This window comes from Leuciscus leuciscus (genome assembly GCF_965113295.1).
Source record: "Leuciscus leuciscus genome assembly, chromosome: 4".
NCBI classification, from domain to species: domain Eukaryota; kingdom Metazoa; phylum Chordata; class Actinopteri; order Cypriniformes; family Leuciscidae; genus Leuciscus; species Leuciscus leuciscus.
In genome coordinates, this window is record NC_138728.1 from 49,356,427 (window position 1) to 49,380,761 (window position 24,335).

The 24,335-nt window shown below is 38.7% G+C and overlaps 1 protein-coding gene across 1 annotated transcript in view; it reads right to left on the reverse strand.

Annotated features, from left to right (window-relative positions):
• LOC309496975 (protein NLRC3-like) overlaps positions 1 to 24,335 on the reverse strand; it is a 170,318-nt gene that overhangs the window by 62,777 nt on the left and 83,206 nt on the right. Inside the window, exon 6 of the mRNA XM_082167179.1 lies at positions 24,124 to 24,297. Within this exon, the coding sequence (XP_082023305.1) occupies positions 24,124 to 24,297 (174 nt within the window). The remainder of the gene's footprint in view (positions 1 to 24,123; positions 24,298 to 24,335) is intronic.

Sequence of the window (24,335 nt, forward strand, 5' to 3'; positions counted from 1 at the left end):
CTGTGACTTCACATCATATATGCATATATGTATAGTTTGTTTTATTGTACAGTTAAATAAATGATTGCATTCTCAATTTGTGATTACCCTTTGGTTTGTAAACATCATCTAGGCTTATGTATTTTACAAGTAAAAGATGTTAGATATCATGTTGTACATATGGTCACAACAAAACTAAACTAAACCAAATATAAATGTTGCTATACTGTATTTCTATAAGTTGGTGGGTCATGTAAAAAAAAATAAGGCTTCACATATTTTCTAGGTACATGAAGGCAAAGCTTTATTTAGACAAATTATGACAACTCACATCTGTGAGTTAATAATATGGGAAAGTCTGACAGTCAGATGAGTAAATGTCTAAACAGACTAATGTAATTACTGATAACATAACTCTCACAAGCACAAGAACACACATGTTTCACACTCAAAGCTTTTGCAATATAAAACAGAATATAATCTTTATAATCCACCAGATTGCAAAAATGTCTTTGAACTGTAAGAAGCCATAAAATCCGAGCACTTGAAATGTAGGCCTACAGAACAGTAACAGTACCTATAGTATATTTATTGCATCTTCTGCTTCTTGAAATCCTACATAAACTCCTGACTCTGATGGATTTTTTCGGCGAATGGCACCAACCACACACGAAGGCAATGGTTTTCGGTTGCCTCTTCCTAAAGTATCTCCCTTCAGGGCCCACTCCATAATAATGCGGTACGACACCAACCTGTATTGACTGAGAAGATAGCACATTATAAATATAAGCTTGAAAATGCATGCTGACAGGATGCATTCTAAATCTTTGACTCATGCATTGTAATGATTGCAGGAATCACTTACTCTAACGATAGCTGGCCGTCAGGTCCACTCGGCACGGGACGTTTTTTCCAGTTTATTTTGTCTAACCAAAAAAAAAAATCGACCACGGCAGGATGCAGCATCGCTAAGAAGTCCTCGGATGTTGCGACACATGCCGCTTCCTCATCAGGTAGATCGATCTTTGCCATTGATGGCAAGACCTGTTCCCACTCGTTACAACACAGGCACTCACTTTCGGTCGGCATGGGTTGACAAGCCCCACACTTACACCACCAGTTCAAATCTGCTCTCCTACTCCCTTCTGTCCCAGTCTGTTCAGCCATACTTTCTTGCCTTTCACGTTCCAAAAGCTCATCATCAGTGTATTCTGGTTCAAATAGATACGGTTCGGGATCTAAACCAAAGTATATGTCCTCTGAATCGTCTCTCACAAACGTCTCCATGCTACAACGCACGCTCCCTGTGCAAGCAGGTTGTCACGTTGGTTATGTTGACGGAAGGTAGCCTATTTTCAGGCGCTGCGTCATATCATTACGCCTGCTGCACTCATGGTGCGCCAGTAAAGTTTCTTGATTATTACGCAGGAACGAGAGTATAGTTCCTAGACATATCAGCCTAGAAAATCGCAACTTTTCATTTTCCGTTGGTCTTAATGCACGATGTAACTACAGAAGAGTCAAGTTTTAAATAGCAAAAATATCAAAACACTTTGGTCATTTTTTTGAGAAAAATGCTAATGGTCTTGTCCACTTCAATGATGTATGCTAAGCTATGCTAAAAGTGGTACCGCCAGAACCGGAGATCGGCTGAATGGATTCAAAAACGGTAAAACTCAACTGTTTAACTCTGGGGTAGTTGTAAAATGAGCCTATTTCCAAAAAAAGTGGAGTATCCCTTTAACACGAATGTAAACTTTGCCAAAAGATGATTAGACTTAAGTTCGTTTAACTCGTGAAGACAACTGAACAAAGTCAGATATCAGTAGGGCTGGGTATTGTTAGGAATTTCACAATCCGATTCGATTTCGATTCTTGAGGCTTCGATTCGATTTCTATTCGATATTGATTTATTAGTTTCGATATCGATTCAATAATAAGTAAATACACAAGTAATTAAGTACCTGAGTATATTTTTAAATAATGTGTGCAGTATTACCAATGTTTAAGAACAAATTGAGCCCAGTTTCCTGTCATGGTTTATTTAGCAGAACAAACTGTACAATATTGTACATGTGTTGAATACAAACCACAACTGTAACAAACAGGTGCTTGATTAACACCTCTAAAGTGCATGTAACTGTAAGTAGTAGAAAGTATATTTATTTCTTCCTATAGATTCAAGTTATATAAGAAATGTAAACAGAAGCACAAAACTAGACGCGCGAATGAGGCGAATTCACATCTACCGCGCTAAACGCCTCATTCGCGCCGCAAGACCTCCACGTTTACGTGCGTCTTACCATTGACTTAACATTGAAATCACTCGCGCCAGACGCATATTCGCGTTTGGTGTGAACGCAGCATTACAGTGGAATCCAAAATGAGCCCAAACGTCGGCTTTTAACGTTGGTGGTGCAGGCTTGAATGGAGTGCAGCTGCTGACCGTCATCTTGCTGTTTTGGTAAAGCGCGTCTTGTACTACGCTGAACGCTCTCACTAGAGTGTTGCCCACAGCGCCGCCACTGGCCGGTGGGCTGAATCGATTCATAGGATTTGATGAATCGATATTGAATTGAGAAACAAATAATTGCAATGCATTGATGAATCGATATTTTTACCCAGCCCTAGATATCAGACAGGAATAAAGAAAAGACTAAGATGAAAACGAAATTAGAGAAAAACAAACGGAGAGACTCCTTGGGGAGTCTGGTAGTGATGATGAGGAACCTCTCTTTCTCTGGCGGAATGCCCAGAGCAAGGGTTTTTCCTTGTCTTTATGGACGAGATGGGTCACACCTATCTCCCGTGAGTCAGCCAATCACTTGTGATAAACTGAGGCGGGAAAAACTTTCTTTGTCTGATTAGTACAACCCACTGGTCTGATTTACAGGGGTGACAAAATTTAACATTTATCCTCCAAAAGATGGTACTTCTGAAATAATGCATCTTTTGGTAAGTTGTCATTGAGATTCGACACAGTCGGGTTTTTACGATTATAAGGACACCACAAACTATAATTTTTCAAGTCAGGAACACAGAGATACAGGATTTTTCATAATTACGAACATACAGCGTCTGATTAACACGCAATAAACATTATAGCTACTATAATATGACATGTGAAGACATCTAAGCACAAAAATAGATACATTTAATACATTTAAAGGTAGTTTTGTCGAAAAGGTCCATGTATGAGCCTAAAAGGCCCGTGTGCTGGTGTGTGTGTGTTTGTGTGGAATGTCATGCCGCGCTGTGCTTCAATAAAAGAAAGTCAGGATTCATTAATAATGAACCGATGGCTGAATACCATCCGCCCATTTGTGTTACATCGAAAATCAATCTCGCCATCAGAATTTACGTCTTGTAGGTTTCCCTGAGGGAGTGGCAGGGAGAAACCCAGTGGACTTTATGAAGGAATGGCTGCCTAAGATTCTGGGGAAGGAGGACGAGATCTACGAAATTGAAAGAGCTCATCGCACTTTGCAACGACGACCAGCGGAAAATGGCAAGCCACACGCTATTCTCATTCGTCTACTTTGGTATGGAGACACACTTAACCCTCTGGGGTCTGAGGTGTTTTTGGGGTCCTTGAGATGTTCTGACATGCCCTGACATTTGTGCTTTTTTCAGTTGCTTATAAACATATTAATGGCAAAGGTGTAATTACACTCTATTTAGCACAAACAGGGCTACCATAATATGTGAGCAACATGTATGTACATGTTTTCATTTTTGAGAGAATAATGTTTATGCATGGTTATTGAAAAAACTAAAAACTAAAGTTTCTGAAATAAGGCCACAAAACACATACTAAATATGTGTCAATAAGACTTTTGACTAATGGATGTCGTCACCTAGAGTATTTTCTTCAAAATGATGTGAAAATCATCCTCCCTAATCGTTCACATAAAACGATACATTAATTTAAATTTTGTGAAACACTTTTAGTTTGGAAAGGCAATATGCAGAAGGGGCGTAAACGATCCAACACCATCATGAATATTTAGTGGTTCACACCTGAGAAGTTCACACCCATAATGAGCCTTTCATTCACAGGAAAGAATGCAAGGACTATATATATATACACACACACATATAGGGATGACACGGTACCAAAATTGCAGTAGTCGGTACCGATACCATTAAAATTTTACGGTTCTCGGTACCACAGCAAAATCTGTTGGAACTATTTTTCTATTTTATTTAACTATTTGAAAAAATAAATAAATTAAATTCAATGACTTAGCCTACTATTTATGACGGTAATCATAAGTAAATTATACATATAAGCACTGAAGGCTACATGCTGTTTAAACGTAAATATTACTTTGCACACCTTCAAATGCACACATTATTATTATTAGTAGTAGTAGTATTTTTAATACATGGAGACATAGCTAAATCTACTTTACAGTAGCCTAATATAATTATTTCTGTCAATTTCTTCAAGTTAAACCGAACATTTATTTTGACGGGTTGCCGTGAAGACCTTTTAGTTTCTGTGTGTGTATGATATGACGATAGTTTTTCTCAAAGAAATGATAAAATTCTCATGAAGTGACTCTAAGAGCGGCTCTGGAGATGAATTTCATCATGTCATCATATCGTGAGGCAGCAGAGACTGAAAACAGCGCGAGCGTCACTCGTGCGTCTCTGTATGTGTGTGTGTGTGAGGTAAATGAAACCACGCGTCTGCGCCATTCATTCACACAGAGACAAGCAGAACATGCAGGGTTAATATTTAAATAGTCTTTTTGCGGTTTAATATTCACAGACACTATATATATATTGTGGTATATATCGGAGCAGTGCTCCTAGTAAAAAAGTTAGTCTGGAGACCCGCACTTAGATAAACACGGAGCGACTGAAAGCAGCTGCCTATTACTGGGTGCCGAATATACCTGGTACTCGGTACTACCGGTACTACAGAAATGCTGGTATTGTCACATTTAAAAAATGTCAGTACCGACTTGGTACCGAAGTACCGGTACTTTTGACAACACTACACACATACATACATACACACACATAAAGAGAAGGCTTATATTGACCTTTTAAGTTTTTGTTTACATCTATCATTGTATATATTTTAGCTATTTTATTAAAAAGGTTATACAATTACAACAATTAAAATTAACAATATTTCCAGTGTAATCTTTCTTTGTAAAAATACATTTTATCATACGTATTTCAAAATTAAGGATTCATTAGTTTAAATATCACCTAAATATCACCGGTTTTTGGAGCTCTATCGATTTGATTTATAATTCTTGATTTTTCTCTTTAAACTCGCTTACAACGAACATTTTCTACTTTTCCTCACTGAGAAGCACTAATGTTACTGCTCAAACCTCATTGTTACAACGCGGACTGTTGAGCAGACGCGTCTCAAGCCTATTAGTGATCCAACGCTGCATACTCTTAAAGGTTACGTCCGTGGATCACGGCTGAACGCGTCTTCTCCACACTCACTTATAAACAAAAATTTTTTTTTTCGCCTATCGTGCGTCTACTCTACACCCCTACCACTAAAAAACCTAAAAAACCTCATAGTTACAACGCGGACTGTTGAGCAGACGCGTCTCAAGCCTATTAGTGATCCAACGCTGCATACTCTTAAAGGTTACGTCCATGGATCACGGCTGAACGCGTCTTCTCCACACTCACTTACAAACAAACTTATAATATAAATTAGTATTAATATTGATAGCATCACTGGTAGCTTCGTTGCTAACTCACTGTCCATCTGTTAAAATGGCGAATATATCAGATGTAAGTAGTCTACCGCTTGGTGCAGGTGAGGACACATTTGAGCTTCACGCACTGCAGTCTGAGCTGGAAGCTGTTGAGAAACAGATCCACAACCTTTTATTGAGACAGGCCGAGCTGAGAGACCGGTGTTTGGCTCTTGAAACATCACGCGCCGATGCACACAAATCAGTGTTTAACGTTACTAACCCGCTGACTCCGACCGCGTCTACTCCGTGCGTTCCTCAGCATCGGTCGAAATCAGCCATGGTCTCGTTCACTCCGGCTCCAACACGCCACCACGAAGCCTGGGTGGTTCCGCAGCGGAAGACGCGAGTCAGGTTTAGGCCAAGACTTTCTCCGACCCTCCCGGTTTTCGAGTTATCGACACAAAACCGCTTCTCCCCTCTACGCGAAACAGAACGCGATGCTGTGATCATCGGCGATTCCATCACTGCTTTCCTGGTGCTCGTGTTTCTGAAATCGCTGCTCGCGTTCCCGAGATCCTGAACGGTGACGAGCGCGTCGGAACTGTGGTCCTGCACGCGGGAGTGAACGACATCAGGCTGCGCCAGACGGAGATTCTGAAGAAAGACTTCAGGAATCTAATCGATACGGTACGCAGCACATCGCCTGAAACAACGATCATTGTGTCAGGACCGCTTCCCACGTACCGACTAGGGCATGAAAAGTTCAGCAGATTATTTGCGCTAAATGAATGGTTAATGTCATGGTGCAATGAGCAGAAACTGCTCTTTGTAAATAATTGGAATCTGTTTTGGGAGCGTCCTAGGCTTTTCCGTGCTGATGGCTTACACCCAAGCAGATTCGGAGCGGATCTTCTGTCAGATAACATCTCCAAAATGTTAAATACCCTGTAACGGTGGTCGCCCAATAATAAAAAATAAAAAAAAATAAAAAAATCTGAGGTGAGATTCGAACCCGGGTCTCCTGCGTGGTAATGCAGAGTCCTAACCGCTAGACCACGGTGTCGATCTTTTTCAATGGTCAGCAACAGTGTTACAACGACTCTCAGTCCCAAAGCCTCGAAAAAAAAAAAAACAATCATTAATGTTCGGGCGCCAGACAAGTATACACCTGCCACAAAGATTTATATTATCGTCCCGGATAGCTATACCAACCACCCGTTACATACAAAAAACAAAACTGCATAAGAAATGATATACACCTTTCTTTAATAAGCTTAACAAGTCAATCTTTTATCAACACAATTTACTAAAAAAAAATAGTAGAAGAATAAACAAAAAAAAAAAAACAATCAACACTCTTTAAATCACTGTAGCAATATATCTTCAAGTTCAAAAAATAAAGAGAAAGAAAAGGAAAAAAAAAAACAAGAGAAAAAACTAGCACTCGTTAAATCTGCGGCACTGAGTGCTGTGTATGTGTGTGTGTGTGTGTGTGTGTGTGTGTACAAATTAATTTGGGGTTTGAGAATATAACAACACTGACCAAATTGGCAGCACGGGTGGTCAAGAGTGACTCGGGAACATCGGCAGCGTCAGCCCGTCTTGCTCCTATCTTTGTCCCTGCTCCACCAAGCCACCGGTTTAGGAGTACGGTGCAAAACTCCAGTCCGATTTAAAACTTGAAATGGCCAAAGGACACATCCGCTAGCACGAGGCTAACCAAGCAGCACAACCTCCTCTCCACGATACCCGAAAACACACTCTTCTCTCACGAAATCCACCCGCAATGACTGCCTCCAACGGGAAAGTAGCGCACAAAACTCTACAGTTGAACATGACCGCCCTATACTCTTTAAATCATGCCCCTATATACTCATTTCCGTTATTTTTCCTCTCCTCCAATCCTGCCAGTTTATAGTTTTGGGAGGAGGTGTCAGAAAATGAAAGTACTTAAAGGGGCAGTACAAAAGAAAATATCTGTATTGCTACAACCCTTTGACTAGTAACCAAAAGTCCAAATCATAGTCTCTGCTGCACCAATTCAACTGATATAAATACTAGTGTAGAACATTGCATAGAAACCGTGTCTATTCCTCGTTTAGTGAGATCAAATAATAAATCTAATGCAGGATCTAGGAAAAATCTAATTGTTATTAAAACAGAAAATGTTGCTATTAGTAAACAAAAACTATTTCTAAAGCTAGGTCTTCTAAACATTAGATCACTCACACCTAAGGCAGTTATTGTAAATGAAATAGTCACAGATAATAGCTTCGATATACTTTGCCTTACTGAAACCTGGCTTAAACCAAATGATTATTTCGGTATTAATGAGTCTACTCCTCCTGGATACTGTTATAAGCATGAGCCCCGTCTGATTGGTCGTGGCGGAGGTGTTGCAACCATTTATAAAGATATTCTAAATGTTACCCAGAAAACGGGTTATAAGTTTATTTCATTTGAAGTACTTGTACTAAATGTTACGCTCTTAGATGTTAGAAAAACATCCCTATTATCTCTAGCCTTGGCTACCGTATATAGACCGCCAGGGCCTTACGCTGATTTCCTAAAAGAGTTTGCAGATTTTCTCTCAGACCTATTAGTCAATGTCGATAAAGCACTAATTGTTGGAGATTTTAACATACACGTAGATAATCCAAATGATGCGTTAGGAGCTGCGTTTACAGATTTATTAAATTCATTTGGGGTCAAGCAAAACGTCACCGGACCAACACATCGTCTTAATCATACACTCGATTTAATTATATCACATGGAACCGATCCAACCGATATAGATATCATTCCACAAAGTGATGAAGTCACTGATCACTACATGGTAACTTGCATATTACATACTGCTGTAATATGTCATGCGGCGTCGCGTTATCAACCAGGCAGAACAATCCTCCCATCCACCATAGATAATTTCTCAAATTGCTTATCTAATCTGTCTCAGCTGCTGCCTGAACCCAAACAAACAGATGAACTAGAAGAACTAACTAGCACTATGAGCACCATTCTCTCTAGAACATTGGATGTGGTTGCACCTATTAAATTAAAAAAGGTCAGAGAGAAAAATAAAGCACCATGGTATAACAATACTACGCATGTTTTAAAGAGAGAAACGCGTATTTTAGAGCGTAAATGGAAACAAACTAATTTAGAGGTCTTTAGAATCGCGTGGAAAGACAGTATGTCACGTTATAAAAAGGCCCTAAAAGCGGCCAGGGCTGAGCACCTCCGCAAACTAATAGAAAACAACCAAAACAATCCAAGGTTTTTATTTAACACCGTGGCTAGACTAACAAATAAACAGACGTCACCCGAACAAAATATCCCGTTACAGTTCAGTAGTAATGATTTCATGAACTTCTTCACTGAGAAAATAGAAAGCATCAGAACCACAATTGTAAACGTTCAATCTTCAATCGCGCCTTATAATTCAGCTTCAATTATCACCCCGAAAGAACAATTACAGTGCTTTACAACTATAGAACAAAAAGAGTTAAATAAACTTATCACTTCATCTAAAACAACAACATGTTTATTAGATCCTATACCAACTAAACTACTGAAAGAAGTGTTACCTGTAGTGGAAGATCCTCTCCTCAATATTATTAACTCGTCTTTATCTTTAGGTCATGTTCCAAGAACATTTAAACTGGCAGTTATAAAACCTCTCATTAAGAAACCACAATTAGATCATAATAATCTAGCAAATTATAGACCCATTTCAAATCTTCCATTTATGTCTAAAATATTAGAAAAAGTGGTGTCCGCTCAACTGGGCTCTTTCTTGCAACAAAATGAGATCTATGAAAAGTTTCAGTCTGGATTCAGACCGCATCATAGCACTGAAACTGCGCTCGTTAAAATCACAAATGATTTACTTTTAGCTTCTGACCAAGGCTGTATCTCAATACTAGTTTTACTTGATCTTAGTGCTGCGTTCGATACTATAGATCATACATTACTCTTAGATCGACTACAAAATTATACTGGTGTTCAAGGACAAGCACTAAGCTGGTTCAAATCATACCTATCTGACCGCTACCATTTTGTCTATTTAAATGGAGAAAAATCGATCATAACTCCAGTAAACTATGGAGTGCCGCAGGGATCTGTATTAGGCCCTCTGTTATTTTCAATATATATGATGCCACTTGGAAATATTATAAGGAAACATGGAATTAGTTTCCATTGTTATGCTGATGACACTCAAATATATATTTCATCACGGCCGGATGAAAACGCAAAATTTTCCAAATTGACAGAGTGTGTTAAAGATATAAAAGATTGGATGACCCGTAATTTTCTTTTATTAAATCCAGACAAGACAGAGGTAATACTTATCGGTTCAAAAAACCGCCCACAAAACCTCGCACAATACAACTTTAACATCATAGGATGTCCTGTTACTTTATCCTCTACAGTAAAAGACCTGGGTGTTATACTCGATTGCAACCTGTCTTTTGAAAATCATATTTCATATGTTACAAAAACAGCATTTTTCCACCTTAGAAACATTGCTAAGCTACGTAATATGCTATCAGTTTCTGATGCAGAAAAGTTAGTTCATGCATTCATGACCTCGAGACTGGATTACTGTAATGCTTTACTAGCTGGTTGTCCTGCATCCTCAATAAACAAGCTACAGTTAGTCCAAAATGCCGCCGCTAGAGTTCTTACTAGATCAAGAAAATATGATCATATAACACCGATTTTATCATCACTGCATTGGTTACCTATAAAGTTCCGTATTAATTACAAGGTATTGCTACTGACCTATAAAGCCCTAAACGGCTTAGCTCCAGTCTATTTAACGGATCTTTTATCACCCTATAATCCATCGCGCTCTTTAAGATCACTAAATTCAAGGCTTTTGGTCATACCTAGGATATCCAGAACCACCAAAGGAGGGAGAGCATTCTCACATTTGGCTCCAAAACTCTGGAATAGTCTTCCTGATACTGTTCGTTGCTCAGACTCGCTCTCCCAGTTTAAAACTAGATTAAAGTCGCATCTCTTCAGCCAGGCATTCATATAATCCTACAGTTCAAACTACAATCCGGCCTCTAGCTCATAAATGCCAGAGGAGAACTGGCCCCCGACTGAGCCTGGGTTCTCCCAAGGTTTTTTTTTCTCCATTAGGTCACCTGATGGAGTTTTAGGACACCATTAGGTCACTTGATGAAGTTTTTCGGTTCCTTGCCACTGTTGCCTTTGGCTTGCTCAGTTGGGGATATTTTGGGGATATTTAATTAAAAAAATTTTTTGTCAATCAATAAATTCCTCTTGAAACAAACTTTGTTGTATTATTTTAATTTAATACTGTGAAGCTGCTTTGATACAATCTGTATTGTGAAAAGCGCTATACAAATAAACTTGACTTGACTTGACCTTCATTGGAACAAACACTATAACATCTTAGTTGATTATTTTTGACAAAACATATATATATATATATATATATATATATATATATATATATATATATATATATATATATTTAACACATGAGCAGAAATTGGCAACATAAGCTTATTTGATGTGGCAGTATTTTACAGTAAAAACTTCATAATCTATCCGATTTTTGTAGTCGATTTTTACTCATCTCAGTATAGCAATAGAGTTTGCTAAAAGCTGTTCATTCATTCACACACAGAAATGCGATTCATTTTGAAACAGTATTTTTGCCAGCTGTAGCTACACAACAGCGCTCATCTGTGCATTCATTCATTCACACTCAGAAACGCGATTCATTTTTAAACAGTCTTTTTGCGTACAGACACTTGCGATTAGAACAAAGCAAATAGAACTGACCTATTCCTCAGCCGGATCAGTTGCTCCTTGAAATGAAACTTCCAGAACTTCTGAGGTAAATTTTCCAGGATTATTATCAAGATAGTATTATTCCTCACAGCGTCGTAAAATACATGAGTCTGAAAGTGAACTCGCGGTGTGTGTTATCCAGCTGATGTGGGCGTTTCACAGGATCGCCTCACATTTGCATTTGAATAGCGCGCGCTCTCCGTGGGCGGGGTCAAATTAAAACATAATGAGCTGAGATGAGAACGACTTTCATCTCTCTCTTTTCATTCATATTACATAAACTGAGAATATATATTTTTTTTTATAAAAATTACTTCATTTAAAAGAAGAGTTCAAGCTTCATGCCTGTGTGACTGTTTGACGGAGTATTCGCTGAGTTATGGTTCATTTTGGACTACACTGACAGAGAGAAGGCAGAACTCGCTTCGTGTTTATTTTTCTTTATTTGGCAAAAAGCACAACACTTTGTTTTTATTGTGAGTATACACACACAAAAAATACACACTTAACAGGATCGATTGATGTATGAAAGTCCAATGGAAAATCAAAGTCAACATTGTATTTTTGAGTCTCTTTTACACTGATAAAAAAAAAAGCGAGCTGGTATCGCCAGCGATACCGCCGACCCCAGGGGGTTAAGATTCTCAATGCGGCAACAGAAAAGGGCAAGCTCACCTATGGCAACTCTACCATCATGATATTTCGTGACATGTCATCGATATTGTTCAGAAAGCGACAAGATTTCAGCGCACTCAAAAGACATCTACGCAATAACGACGTCACTTATGGTATGCTTCATCCCGCAACGTTGAGGATTCAGCTGCCGGAGGGACAAAGATCCTTCAACTCCAAAACATCAGCAGAGACTTATCTTCGACAACACCATCCACACTTGGGGCCGGTTGCATAAACCTCTAAGAGTAGTCTTACAAGTTAGACATCAATTTATTTTCTTTAAGATGGTTCATAGCTTTTTTAAATCAGTTACATAAAAATGTAGATAAGCCTACTTTGATAACGAAAACTAAGACTGACTGCCCCTGACTAACAGCTAGTAGGACATACTAGAACTTAAGACACTGTCTTAACATTATGGCTGTTTCTGCAACCGGCTGTTGATTGCCGGATAAGACACTAGCCAATGGCATCTCAAAGCATTCCGGGGATCCACATTAAACTCCACTAAAGTAATCACCCAAAAACTGTAAAAGAATAACTGTACCAAAGTTACAGGGATGATGGGGATCTTCTTTTCAATGAACATTAACAAAAAAACTCAATGGTGAGTAAGCCTATTTAAATAACGGTTCAAGAAGAACGTGGTTTTATTTATATTTTGGACATTGGGCAGCTTCGTTACAGTTTACTCAAATATGTGAATTTCGGGAAATAATTTATTTGTTTGCTTGAAAGTACGTAATTTAAGTTTAACATTTGGTAGTTTTGACAGTAGATCTAACGTTACTTGGGAGTTAGGTAGGATGGATAAGGAAGAGGAAGTCAAGTTCGACTGCATGTTGCGGTGCACAATCATTCATGGGGGTTTAAAGTTTCACACTTCGTTTGGGGAAGTGGTGGGAGTAATAGGGGGAGGTGGACAGAACACATATTTTAATTATTTTATTTATGGGTGGCGTAGAGATAATTTCTTAAGATCTAAATGCAAATATAACAAATAATCTACAGTTAACGTCAAATACACTGAAATACAAGTATGTTAAGTATACAAGTAAGGAAAAAAGTCATGCTATTGTAACCCTCCTACACAATTCCACTTTTTCAGGATTTATCATGTGCATGGGGAAATGAATTGGTGAGTGGTTACTAAAATTAAAAATCAGGATTTAAACACAACATCTAAAACTTCAGGCATGAAACTCTGGCTAGATTGTAGAGAGGCCTGGTTAGCTTAAATATAGCTATACTGTGTTCTTTTGTTTTCACTGTGAGCATAAAACTCCCATACACTTAGCAACTATAACCCTTATTTGCAAAAAAATTAAACTAAAATCACAATCAATCACATTTCAATCGCACACACTTAAATATCAGACCACAACGATTGAATGTTATACTCAAAATGTATTTATATTGTTTTGTTTTTTCAGAACTAGGTGAGTTAACCTTTTAAAATGTCCTCATGTTCCAAATGAAATGACAATGAACAATACCCCGGGTTTTTTTTCTACTTTTATGTCTCCGTTTTGTGGTACCACAACGTTGGCGCGCTTGTTGGAGCTCAGTTGAAAAAAAAAAAAATTGTCTGTACTCATGGTTCTTCGGTAACAGAAAGATTATAATGACCGTCTATCCAAACCGTTCGGTCCAGTGGTGAGATACACAATGGAGAAAACCCGTCCTGAAACTCTGTCCGTCCGTGTGCAAAACACAGACATCTCCGGCCTACAACGCGAATCCCAAGCACATCTATTGCAGCAACATGGATGGCAGCATCTGACGCACACTAGCCAAAAGTTCACAAAATCGAATGAGCTTAATTATATATTGTCCGAAAATGTCAATTTCATTTTAGTTCACATTGTCCATACTCACTCAGAAACTCGGTGGCAAAGTGGGTTTCAGGCTATGGCGTCGCAGTTCGCACATGGCTATGGCGTCGCAGTTCGCACATGGCTATGGCGTCACAGTTCACACATGCTATGCAGTAATTTCACTTCAGTAGAATCTCCGTTGCCGATTTAACCAGCTCCAAAATAAAGCTCACTCTCCCGTTCTAACATGGTTACACATTTACAAAACTCAAGAAAAATACCCCACTGGTTCTTAACTTTGATGAACAGTAATGTATCAATCATACAGAACTTACAACTAGCTCGTAGCTATCTCTGTTTCTTTTCTCGTACTTTCGCCGTCTCGCTCTTTTTTTAGTCCCGCCCCCTCAACAATCCGGTAGGCTGTCAACTGCTCTCTGGATGGCACTGATTGGATAACTAACGAAACTGACACCTGGCCATCCAATACGAAATAAAGTGACAGAGGGTTCAAAGGTTACTCACAAAAGAGGATATTTCAACATCTCACTATTTATAACTGAATTAACACATGTATTAATACAAAAATGTATTACACACCAGGGCAATTGAACTGGCCCATATTCCAGGATACTGTATTTGTTAACAGAACACCAAGTAAACAATATATAAATTTAGCAAGGTGCTACACTATACCTTAGAAAACATAATATTGGAATTGCTTTGCTACAAGAAATGCATTTGACCGATTCTGAACATCAAAATCTTAAAAAGCAATGGCCTGGACAGGTTTTCTTTTCTTCCTTTACATCACAATCCAGAGGGGTGGCTATACTTAATGACAAAAATATACCCTTTCAAATGGAATCTGTTGATAAAGACAAATCCGGTAGATATATTATTTTAAGAGGAATAATTGCTATGCAGAGAATAACACTGGTAAATCAGTGGCGGTTTCTTCATTAGGGCGATCGGGCGACGCACCACCAAAGTGTGAAAAGGACTTTTTCAATCACAATCTCATTCAACCACAGAGTTATGCTATAGCAGTCACTCACTGTTCTAGAACTCACTGCCTCTGGATATAGTCCAATCAGCGCCAAGTCACGTTCTGTGGAGTACCGCCTCTTTTTGGGTATTCGGAGTATTCCCATAGACTTACATTCAAAGATTTTTTTTTTCGAACTGCAGGCACTGCAATGCATTCTCTATGGGTTACGGGAGGGCTCGCACTAACGTGCTTTCGTCATCATACGTAAACTTCACTTGTACAGCGATTGCTGGAAACAAATATACCTCTAATAATATTTAGCCATAAGCTGAAGTGACATCCAATAATTTCCTCAGTGCATAACTTACATTTCACGGACATATTCTCCATCTGTAAATGTTAGAAAGTCAATATTTCCAGTTTGCTGTCATGAGTGGGCGAGCTTTCTGCAAGCTAAACTTCCGTGAACGAGCGAATATACATTAGCACTAAATTATAAATATATGTAGCTAAAATATTTGTTGTTGGTGAACATAAATGTGCTAGAGAATTTCAAACCTACATGTGTATTTTTTTGTATTTTTTAAAGTTTAGTCAATTTAACTACTACTTTAAAAAGCATTATTTTGTTTTTAGATTGTAATGTTGCAATGTTAGAATGTAATGTGATTTGACCCCTTTTTTGGATAGACTGCAGATAGACAGCAAGGTTACACTATGTTGCAACATTTGTATGAACATTGTTTGTAGGACAATATTGATCAGGATATTAAATGTTTAAAAAAAAAAATTAAATACAGTTTTTTTTTTATTCAAATAGAAAAATAATAATTAAATACTCAGATTATACCATACATCGCCATTTAGCCAAAAAATTCAGATTTATTTGGCAGTGGGCTATTTCCCAACCCTACCGGCTGAAGTTTTAGCTAAACTTTAGGCTAATGATAGTGTAACGTCTCAGGGTAGAAGATGAAGTTCCAGGCAAAGATCCAAAATACTCAATATTTATTTAAACTGACAAATACTCGAAACAGTGTGCATGCACAGACAGAGTGCTAACACAAACATTGACCGACAACTGAAGAGTGAAAAGGGAGAACTTAAATACACAGATGATAATGGGTGACGACAGGTGACGGTGATGATGAAGATTGACTAATTAACTAAACACAGGTGACAGAACTGAACTAATGATGATGAAACGAATGACAATGAAAACAAACAGAAAGTCCATGAAAACGTGACATAACTCCCCCCTCCCGCTAGGCGCAACCCACGCCGAGGGAGGAGCAGGATGAGGAGGCGGCCACGGTGATGACGGCTGAGCAGGGGGCCACGGTGATGACGGCTGAGCAGGGGGCCACGGTGATGACGGCTGAGCAGGGGGCCACGGTGATGACGGCTGAGCAGGGGGCCACGGTGATGACGGCTGAGCAGGGGTTAAATGAATCCCCGATTGAGCCGGCCGGACCCAGAGCCGAGGCGATACCGCAGGTCCGGAGGGCCAAAGCGACACCAACGACCCATGGGACCGAGGCAGAACAGGGGATCCGGAGGGCTGCGGCGGAACCAGTGGGAGTGAGGACGATGGAGGAGCAGGAGGGAAGACGGAGCCCGGTGGATCGGAAGGGGCGAAGGGCAGAGGTGCAGCCGGCAGCACAGAGTCCTGAAGAGGAGCCAGGGTGACGGCTGACCAATGTGACGACAGAGGGACGAGTGAACCTGGTGGAGCTGGAAGCCTGACGGGACACGGTGGAGGTGAGGGCACTATGGGTCGAGGAGGAGCTGAAGGGTCGGAGGAGCCAGGTAAAGTCAGAGTTGCAGGGGACATAGGTGAGGACAGGGGATCATCAGCCCAGTGTGCTGATGAGCTGGGCAAAGCCAGCGATGAAGGCTTCGAGGTGGGCGTGACCAGCGATGAGGGCTTTGAGCTGAGCGTGACCAGCGATGAGGGCTTTGAGCTGGGCGTGACCAGTGTCGAAAAGGGTGGGCTGGGCGTGACCAGCGTCGAAAAGGGTGGGCTGGGCGGGACCAGCGTCGAAAAGGGCTTTCTGCTGGACGGAACCAGCGTTGAAGAGGGCTTTGAGCTGGGTGGGACCAGCGGCGAAGAGGGCTTTGCTGGATCGATGGGAGGAGGGAGACCAGAGAAATCCTCCACCTCTGGCCGAGCTCCGCACCCAAACCGAAACGCCGGCTCAGCCGGACACCATCGGAGGAGGAATGGGGCTGTGTCGAATTGCGGAGCCAGTAGAGGTGCTGGGGATCGCAGGGCGTGAAAGAACCTACTCATCTTTGTTGGGTCGGTCAATCTGTAACGTCTCAGGGTAGAAGAAGATGAAGTTCCAGGCAAAGATCCAAAATATTCAATATTTATTTAAACTGACAAATACTCAAAACAGTGTGCATGCACAGACAGAGTGCTAACACAAACATTGACCGACAACTGAAGAGTGAAAAGGGAGAACTTAAATACACAGATGATAATGGGTGACGACAGGTGACGGTGATGATGAAGATTGACTAATTAACTAAACACAGGTGACAGAACTGAACTAATGATGATGATGAAGAAACTAATGACAATGAAAACAAACAGAAAGTCCATGAAAACGTGACAGATAGCTACATTATTATCACTGTTAAATTGTTATTTAACAGTTAGCCTACATTCAGTCCTGGATTAATAATTCAGTTTGTTGCCACTGTACCACGCCACTGTGGTAAATGTATATCGTCCTGAAATGGAGGGTGCTGATTTTATTCACAATCTATTTTTCAAATTTGCATGTCCTACGGCAGAACTAATGATTGGAGGGGACTTTAATGTAGTCATGGACCCAGTATTAGATAGATCGTCTACCAAAGTGTCAGCATTAAGTCAAGTTGCCTTAGCTTTGAAATACGAACTATCAAGTTTTAATTTAATAGACATATGGAGATTTAAGAATAAAACAAAAAAAGAATATTCTTTCTACTCGCATAGGCATAATAATTATTCCAGAATTGACAATTTTTTCGTTCCAAAAGCGAAGGACTATTTGATTGAATTATATGAATATCTACCAAGAATATTGTCAGATCATGCCCCTTTACTTATATCAGTGCAACATCCTTCGGAATTGCCGAATTGTAAGCTTTGGCGATTTAGCAACCATTTACTGAACAGTTCTGGGGCTCGTTCTTCATACGTTGCTTATTACATCCGAGATCAAATGACACATCCAAGATGATATCATTGGCCTAATCATGATCTGGCTAACTCGGTTCTTCAAACATACTTGCTGGATATGATTAGTATAGCTGGATTGAGTTATCTGAGATAATTGCGCATTCATGCGCTGGGTTAAAAGGGGATATGTATCGATAGTAGAAACATTGATCAGCAACGCTGCTATTGGCTGCTATTGGCCAAAGAGTGGGCTCAGTTTTTCTCCTCAGCAGAGCATGAACTAATAGTCGAAGTTTATTCGGAATTTTAATGTTTAATCAAAACGCCAGGGAACACCTCAAAGTCTGCAAAAGCCAAGAGAGAGGGCTGGCAAAAAGTTGCAGACAATTTAAATCCGTAAGAAGTGGCCATGTTAGATGTTTTTATCACTTATTAGCCTATATTTTTGTATTTTAATAATTGCATAATTACTTTGTTCATTGTAATGTCAGAGTCACCACACTAGAACATGGGAACAAATAAAAGTGAAGTACAAAAATATTCTACATAATGGTATTTTTTTGTTATATTATAGTTTCTTTTATAAAAGGCACTGTTAAATAAATGGTTGTTTGTTTATAAAAGCAATTAACAAATAAAAGAAAAAGATCTTAGAAGCCTACACTGTAAAATAATGAGGCAATCCACATGAGGCAATCCAAGATCAAACAATCCAAGATCATGCCAAATCGTCAACAATCAAATCCAGCTAACTGAGTTAGCGACGTACGAAGAACGGGTTCATAAATAATAATATAGACAACTTTATGATTACAAACAGGAATTCTGCTTCTTTGGGCATAGTTTGGGAGGCTATGAAAGCATTTTTACGGGGACAAATTATCAATTATTCTTCCAGGATGAAAAAACAATATAATAAAAAGTTACAATTACTCGAAAAAGAAATTTTAACAATGGAAAGAGAACATTTTAAGACTAAAGATGCCCAGATGTTTCTACAATTGCAATAAAAAAAATTGGAATACAATATTATGACTTCCAAAGAAGCCAAAAATGCGCTTCTTAGAACGCGGCAGAAATATTATGAACATGGGGATAAGATTGGAAAAGTGTTAGCGTGGCAGATAAGAAAAGAATAAATTAGTAAAACTATTACTACAATATGTTCGCCAGGCAAAAAAAGTATTAAGCACCCTAAATTGATTAACCAAGAATTCTTAGATTTCTATAAATTACTGTACAAGTCTCAAGGAGTAGATGAAGAGGAAATCCAAAAGTTTGTAAGCAAATTGGATATCCCAGTCTTATGTGATAATGACCGAGAAGAACTTGAGAAAGAAATTTCGAAAGAAGAGATTCATTTTGCAGTTATCGCACTGGCTGGAGGTAAAACACCTGGTTTGGACGGTTTCTCTATGGATTTTTATTAGAGATGTTCCGATACCCTTTTTCCCTTCCCGATACCGATTCCGATACCTGGACTCAGGGTATCGGCCGACACCGAGTACTAATCCGATACCTGGGTGTGTATCTATACAGCTGCAATTCATACTAGCCCTGTATGAATTGGTATAATTATATTATAAAAGGTATTTTAGTTTTACAATATAACTGTATAAAAAAGTGCAACAAATAAATCTAGGAATCTAAAAAATTATATATGAATAATAGGGGTGTAATGGTCCACAAAATTCACGGTTCGGTTCGATACGATACACTGGTGTCACGGTTCGGTATGTTTTCAATACAGCAAAAAGAAAGAAATGGCAGAGAAATTTCCTTGATTTACATTTACATTTATTTTTATTTTATTTTTAAATTAAAACTAACATCATAAAGTATGATAATTTTTTACTTAGAGCAATGATGGAGCTATACTTGACATATTAAACAAAAACAGCTCCTTATAAAAAAATTTAATGTAATATTGTAGTAGTTATAAACAAAGGTTTATTTTATTTCAGATTAACATTTGAGGGCAGCAATTTTATTCATAATGTCAAAATAAAACCGATGTAACGTTACTTGAAAGCACAATGTTTCAGGTTTCCACGTCAGCGCTGTTTGATCCGTTAATAACGGAGAAATGTGAATGCTTCTCACTAGATTTCGCAGCGATGTTATTACTTCAGTGGCGAATTCAAATGCTTTCTTTACTGGATCTCTTAGCGCTGTGTAGTAACAGTGTAGCTTGATCAAGATTGCTGCATTGTTCCAAACTGTTTAATGGTCCGTGAAGCACAAAATAACGAGTAGCGCAGTTTTGTTCCGTTTTCATTACGTTTGCCATTTGATGTTGGGCGCCAGCATCTCTTACATTATTTGATTGCCGCGCGCCTACATTTGAAATAGCGAAATTTTGGTCGGCAGCAAAAATGGTCCAACGAACCGTGTTGCTAATCCTTGTGGCTCGAAATTGCAGTATGGCAATCTGAAATACTCATACTGCGCGTTCATTTCTCCTTCGCTGCTCTAAACAGTGGTTGCTTGTGGCAACAGCACAACTTCCTGTGTTGCCACAAGCAACCACTGTTTAGAGCAGCGAAGAAGAATTGATCTCCGATTTGCAGCGTTAAGCAAAGCTAGCGTGCATAACTAGGTATTGTTTAATAAAATGGTATCGGATCGGTACATGGGTAGATGTACTCGCCGATACCGATGCCAGAATTTTTATTGGTATCGGCGGCATTTCTGATACTAGTATATCGGAATCGGAACAACCCTAATTTTTATAAAACTTTTTTTCCGAAATTAGCCGATCCGATGCTTTCAATGTATACGGAGGCAATTCATAAAAAAAGAATTACCAGAGACTTTAAATCAGGCTTTAATTACAGTTTTGCTGAAACCTGGCAAAGACCCGAATCTACCTACCTCATATACCGACCAATCTCGCTGCTCAATTTGGATTAAAAATTCTCACTAAAATGATCGTGCTACGTTTAGAACAGGTTTTGCCTAGTTTAATTCACATGGATCAAACTTGATTTATTAAAAATAGATCCTCCTTTGATAACATACGAAGGTTATGAATATTATTTATTTGGTGAAACAAATAGACTCTGCAATGATTGCTCTTTCTTTGGCCGCAGAGAAAGCTTTCGACCGAGTAGAATGGCCTTATTTAATAGCCATCTTGCAAAAAATGAATTTCGGTCCTACATTTATTGATATGATTCGTATGTTGTATAGATGTCCTTCGGCAGCTGTCCGTACTAACTCCGATTTATCTTTGCACTTTAATTTGTCAAGGGGAACTAGACAGGGATGTCCTCTGTCTCCACTACTTTTTGCACTGGTGGTGGAGCCCCTGGCCATTGCCATACGTGCACACGAATCAATCTCTGGGCTAGAGATAGGAGGCTATGTACACAAAATATAATTGTATGCGGATGATGTAATATTATATCTTACTAACCCTGAATCATCACTACCTACCTTATCTCAATTATTAGAAAACTTTAGAAAAATATCTGGATATAAAATTTATTTAAATAAAAGTGTTATGATGCCACTGAATTTGGCTGCGGAGAAAATGCCCTTAAATAACATCCCTTTTTCATAGATTCCAGATAAGATAGTTTACTTAGGATCATTAGATATTCCTTCAAAGATGGAAGAAGCTTACTCTTTGAATTACTCCCCATTACTTAAAAAGGAAAGACGGAACTCACTACCATTATCGTTAATTGGCAGAATAAACTGCATAAAAATGAACGTTCTTCCTAAATTTTTATATTTATTTCAAACTCTTCCGGTTTCTATTCCACTAAAGTTTTTTACAATCACCAACACAATATAAACACAAGACTACGTCACAGGACGTAACAATACTCTTAATAGCTCGATTAGAAAATTTATTTGGGATAATCACCAACATCACCAATAATAAAACTCTGAGGGTTAAACTTAAGACATTACATATGAGGTTACAAAAAGGTGGATTACAACTCCCAGATTTTTTGCTTTATTTCTGGGCAGCACAAATGAGAGCGGTATGGTTTTGGCAGATGAATAGCTCATCTCCGCCTGCATGGATGCAAATTGAAAAATATCATGCAGGAGAAATACCTCTAGACAAGGCTTTATTCATGCCCCCTGACTTGTGTTTAGAAGGAGGTCAATAACCCATTTATTAGACACACTTGTAAATTGGGGTTTGAGATAAAGAAAAAATGTAAATGGCTATTACCAGTTTACAATAATACTCCATTTCATTGCAACCGAGCTCTTCCTGAGGCACTAAGAGATGGGGTAACAAAGTATTGGTACAAAAAGGGCATTCACGTGTTTGGAGATCTATATGAGGAGCACACACTTATGACATTTGAAAAACTGAGAGCAAAGTTCTCTCTTCCTGTAAAACATTTTTTTTTTTTATATTTTCAGGTGAGACATTATATAACTACATTACAAGGAGGTCATTTGAGGCCCCTTTCCTCACTCGTATTAGACAATATTATAAGAGAGAAAAAAGGGTCCAAAGGTTTTGTGTCTTATTTGTATACCAACTTCAGTGACTTATATGGGGAAGATGTATCATCTTCTAAACTTAAATGGGAAAAAGATCTAGAATGTACTTTTGAACAAGATACCTGGGAATTTGTATGTAAAATTGCTTTAACATTTTCATATAACAGTAGACATAGATTAATACAGTTTAATATTATACATAGGGTATATTATACACCTGAAAGATTACACAAGATAAGTGAGTCATATTCAGAATGTTGTCCTAGATGTAAAACAGAGGTTGGTACATTATTGCATATGTTTTGGACTATTGGAGAAATATAATACAATATATCGACAAGATTATTAAGGTTAAGCTTCCATATGACCCGAGATTTATGTTACTGGGGGATGAATCGGCCCTCCAACTTGATCAAAGGAAGAATTTACGTTTTGTTAAGATGGCTCTTATAGCAGCAAAGAAATGTATAGCTACACAATGGAAATCAGAAGAACCACCCAGTCATGTTGTGTGGCTTAGAGAACTTTCGTCCTATGTGCCTGTTGAAAAGATAATGTTTAATATAAAAAATTAAAAAATCATTGATGTTCGAAAAGATATGGGGCAGATTTATCGAATATATTAATAATTTAGGTGTCACATTGATTGAAAATGCTGATGTGATAATGTACTTCCCTTCTCTACTTTAACTTATGAAAACTTCTCTCTTACATACCAGCTGTGTGCCTTGTAATACTGTCCATTTGAGTGTTCTGTCTATTTGGGGGTGGGACAGGGGTGGGAGGGTGTTTAGAAAAGATTGTTCACTTGTATACTGAATTGAATCTGTGAATTGTTCATGTGAAAAATAATAAATTTATTGATAAAATAAAAAAACGTTTCTTTTTTTCCCCGTGAATTTTCGGTGAAAATCATTCCAAACACTATCATCGCAATTTCTTCCTGCATTATTCTGAAGTCTTGCGAGATTTTGCGAGATTTCCTGTGTTCACAGTCGAGATGAGATCTGTTCGTGTGTGGTGTGCTGTCTTTGTCACATCATGGCACACCACACACTATAGGAGCAAAACGGTTAAATCTAGGATTTTTTGTCCTCATGTTTGTGGTCTATCACATTTTGAAAATCTTATAAGTTGTAAAAAATATTTTGGTGTGTACCCAGCATGAGATGCTAACTGTGTCCTGTGCACAGCCACTAGATGGCGCTGCTAGCTTGTTCAATGCTGTCGGAAGCAAATCATGCATGAAACAGAAGCATTTTACAGTTTTAGTAACTGTTGCAAATTCAATCTTCATACAGTCCATTCCCTTCCCTTCACCCTAAACAATGTTTTTCTTAAACTTATGCAGTCCATGTGGGTCATATGTCTGTATAAATATGGAAAAATATCACATTCCTGCAAATGTTTTGTCTATTGCGGGTGCTAAGTGGCCGCTTACCTTGCTTACTGGTTAAGTCAGCCTCTGATTATAGCATAGTTCATTATTTTAAAACCATTCACCTCAGTATCTCCAGCTGACAGTTTGGACTCTTCAGTCCATCAGAAAGAAGCTTCACTCCAGAAACCTGCAGGTCATTGTTACTCAGGTCCACCTCTCTCAGAAAGGAGTTTGAGGATTGTAGAGCTGATGATAAACTTTCACAGGACTGAGCTGTGAGATTACAGCTGTGTAGCCTGTGTAGAGAACAAAACAAAAAGCAGTAGTAATGCTT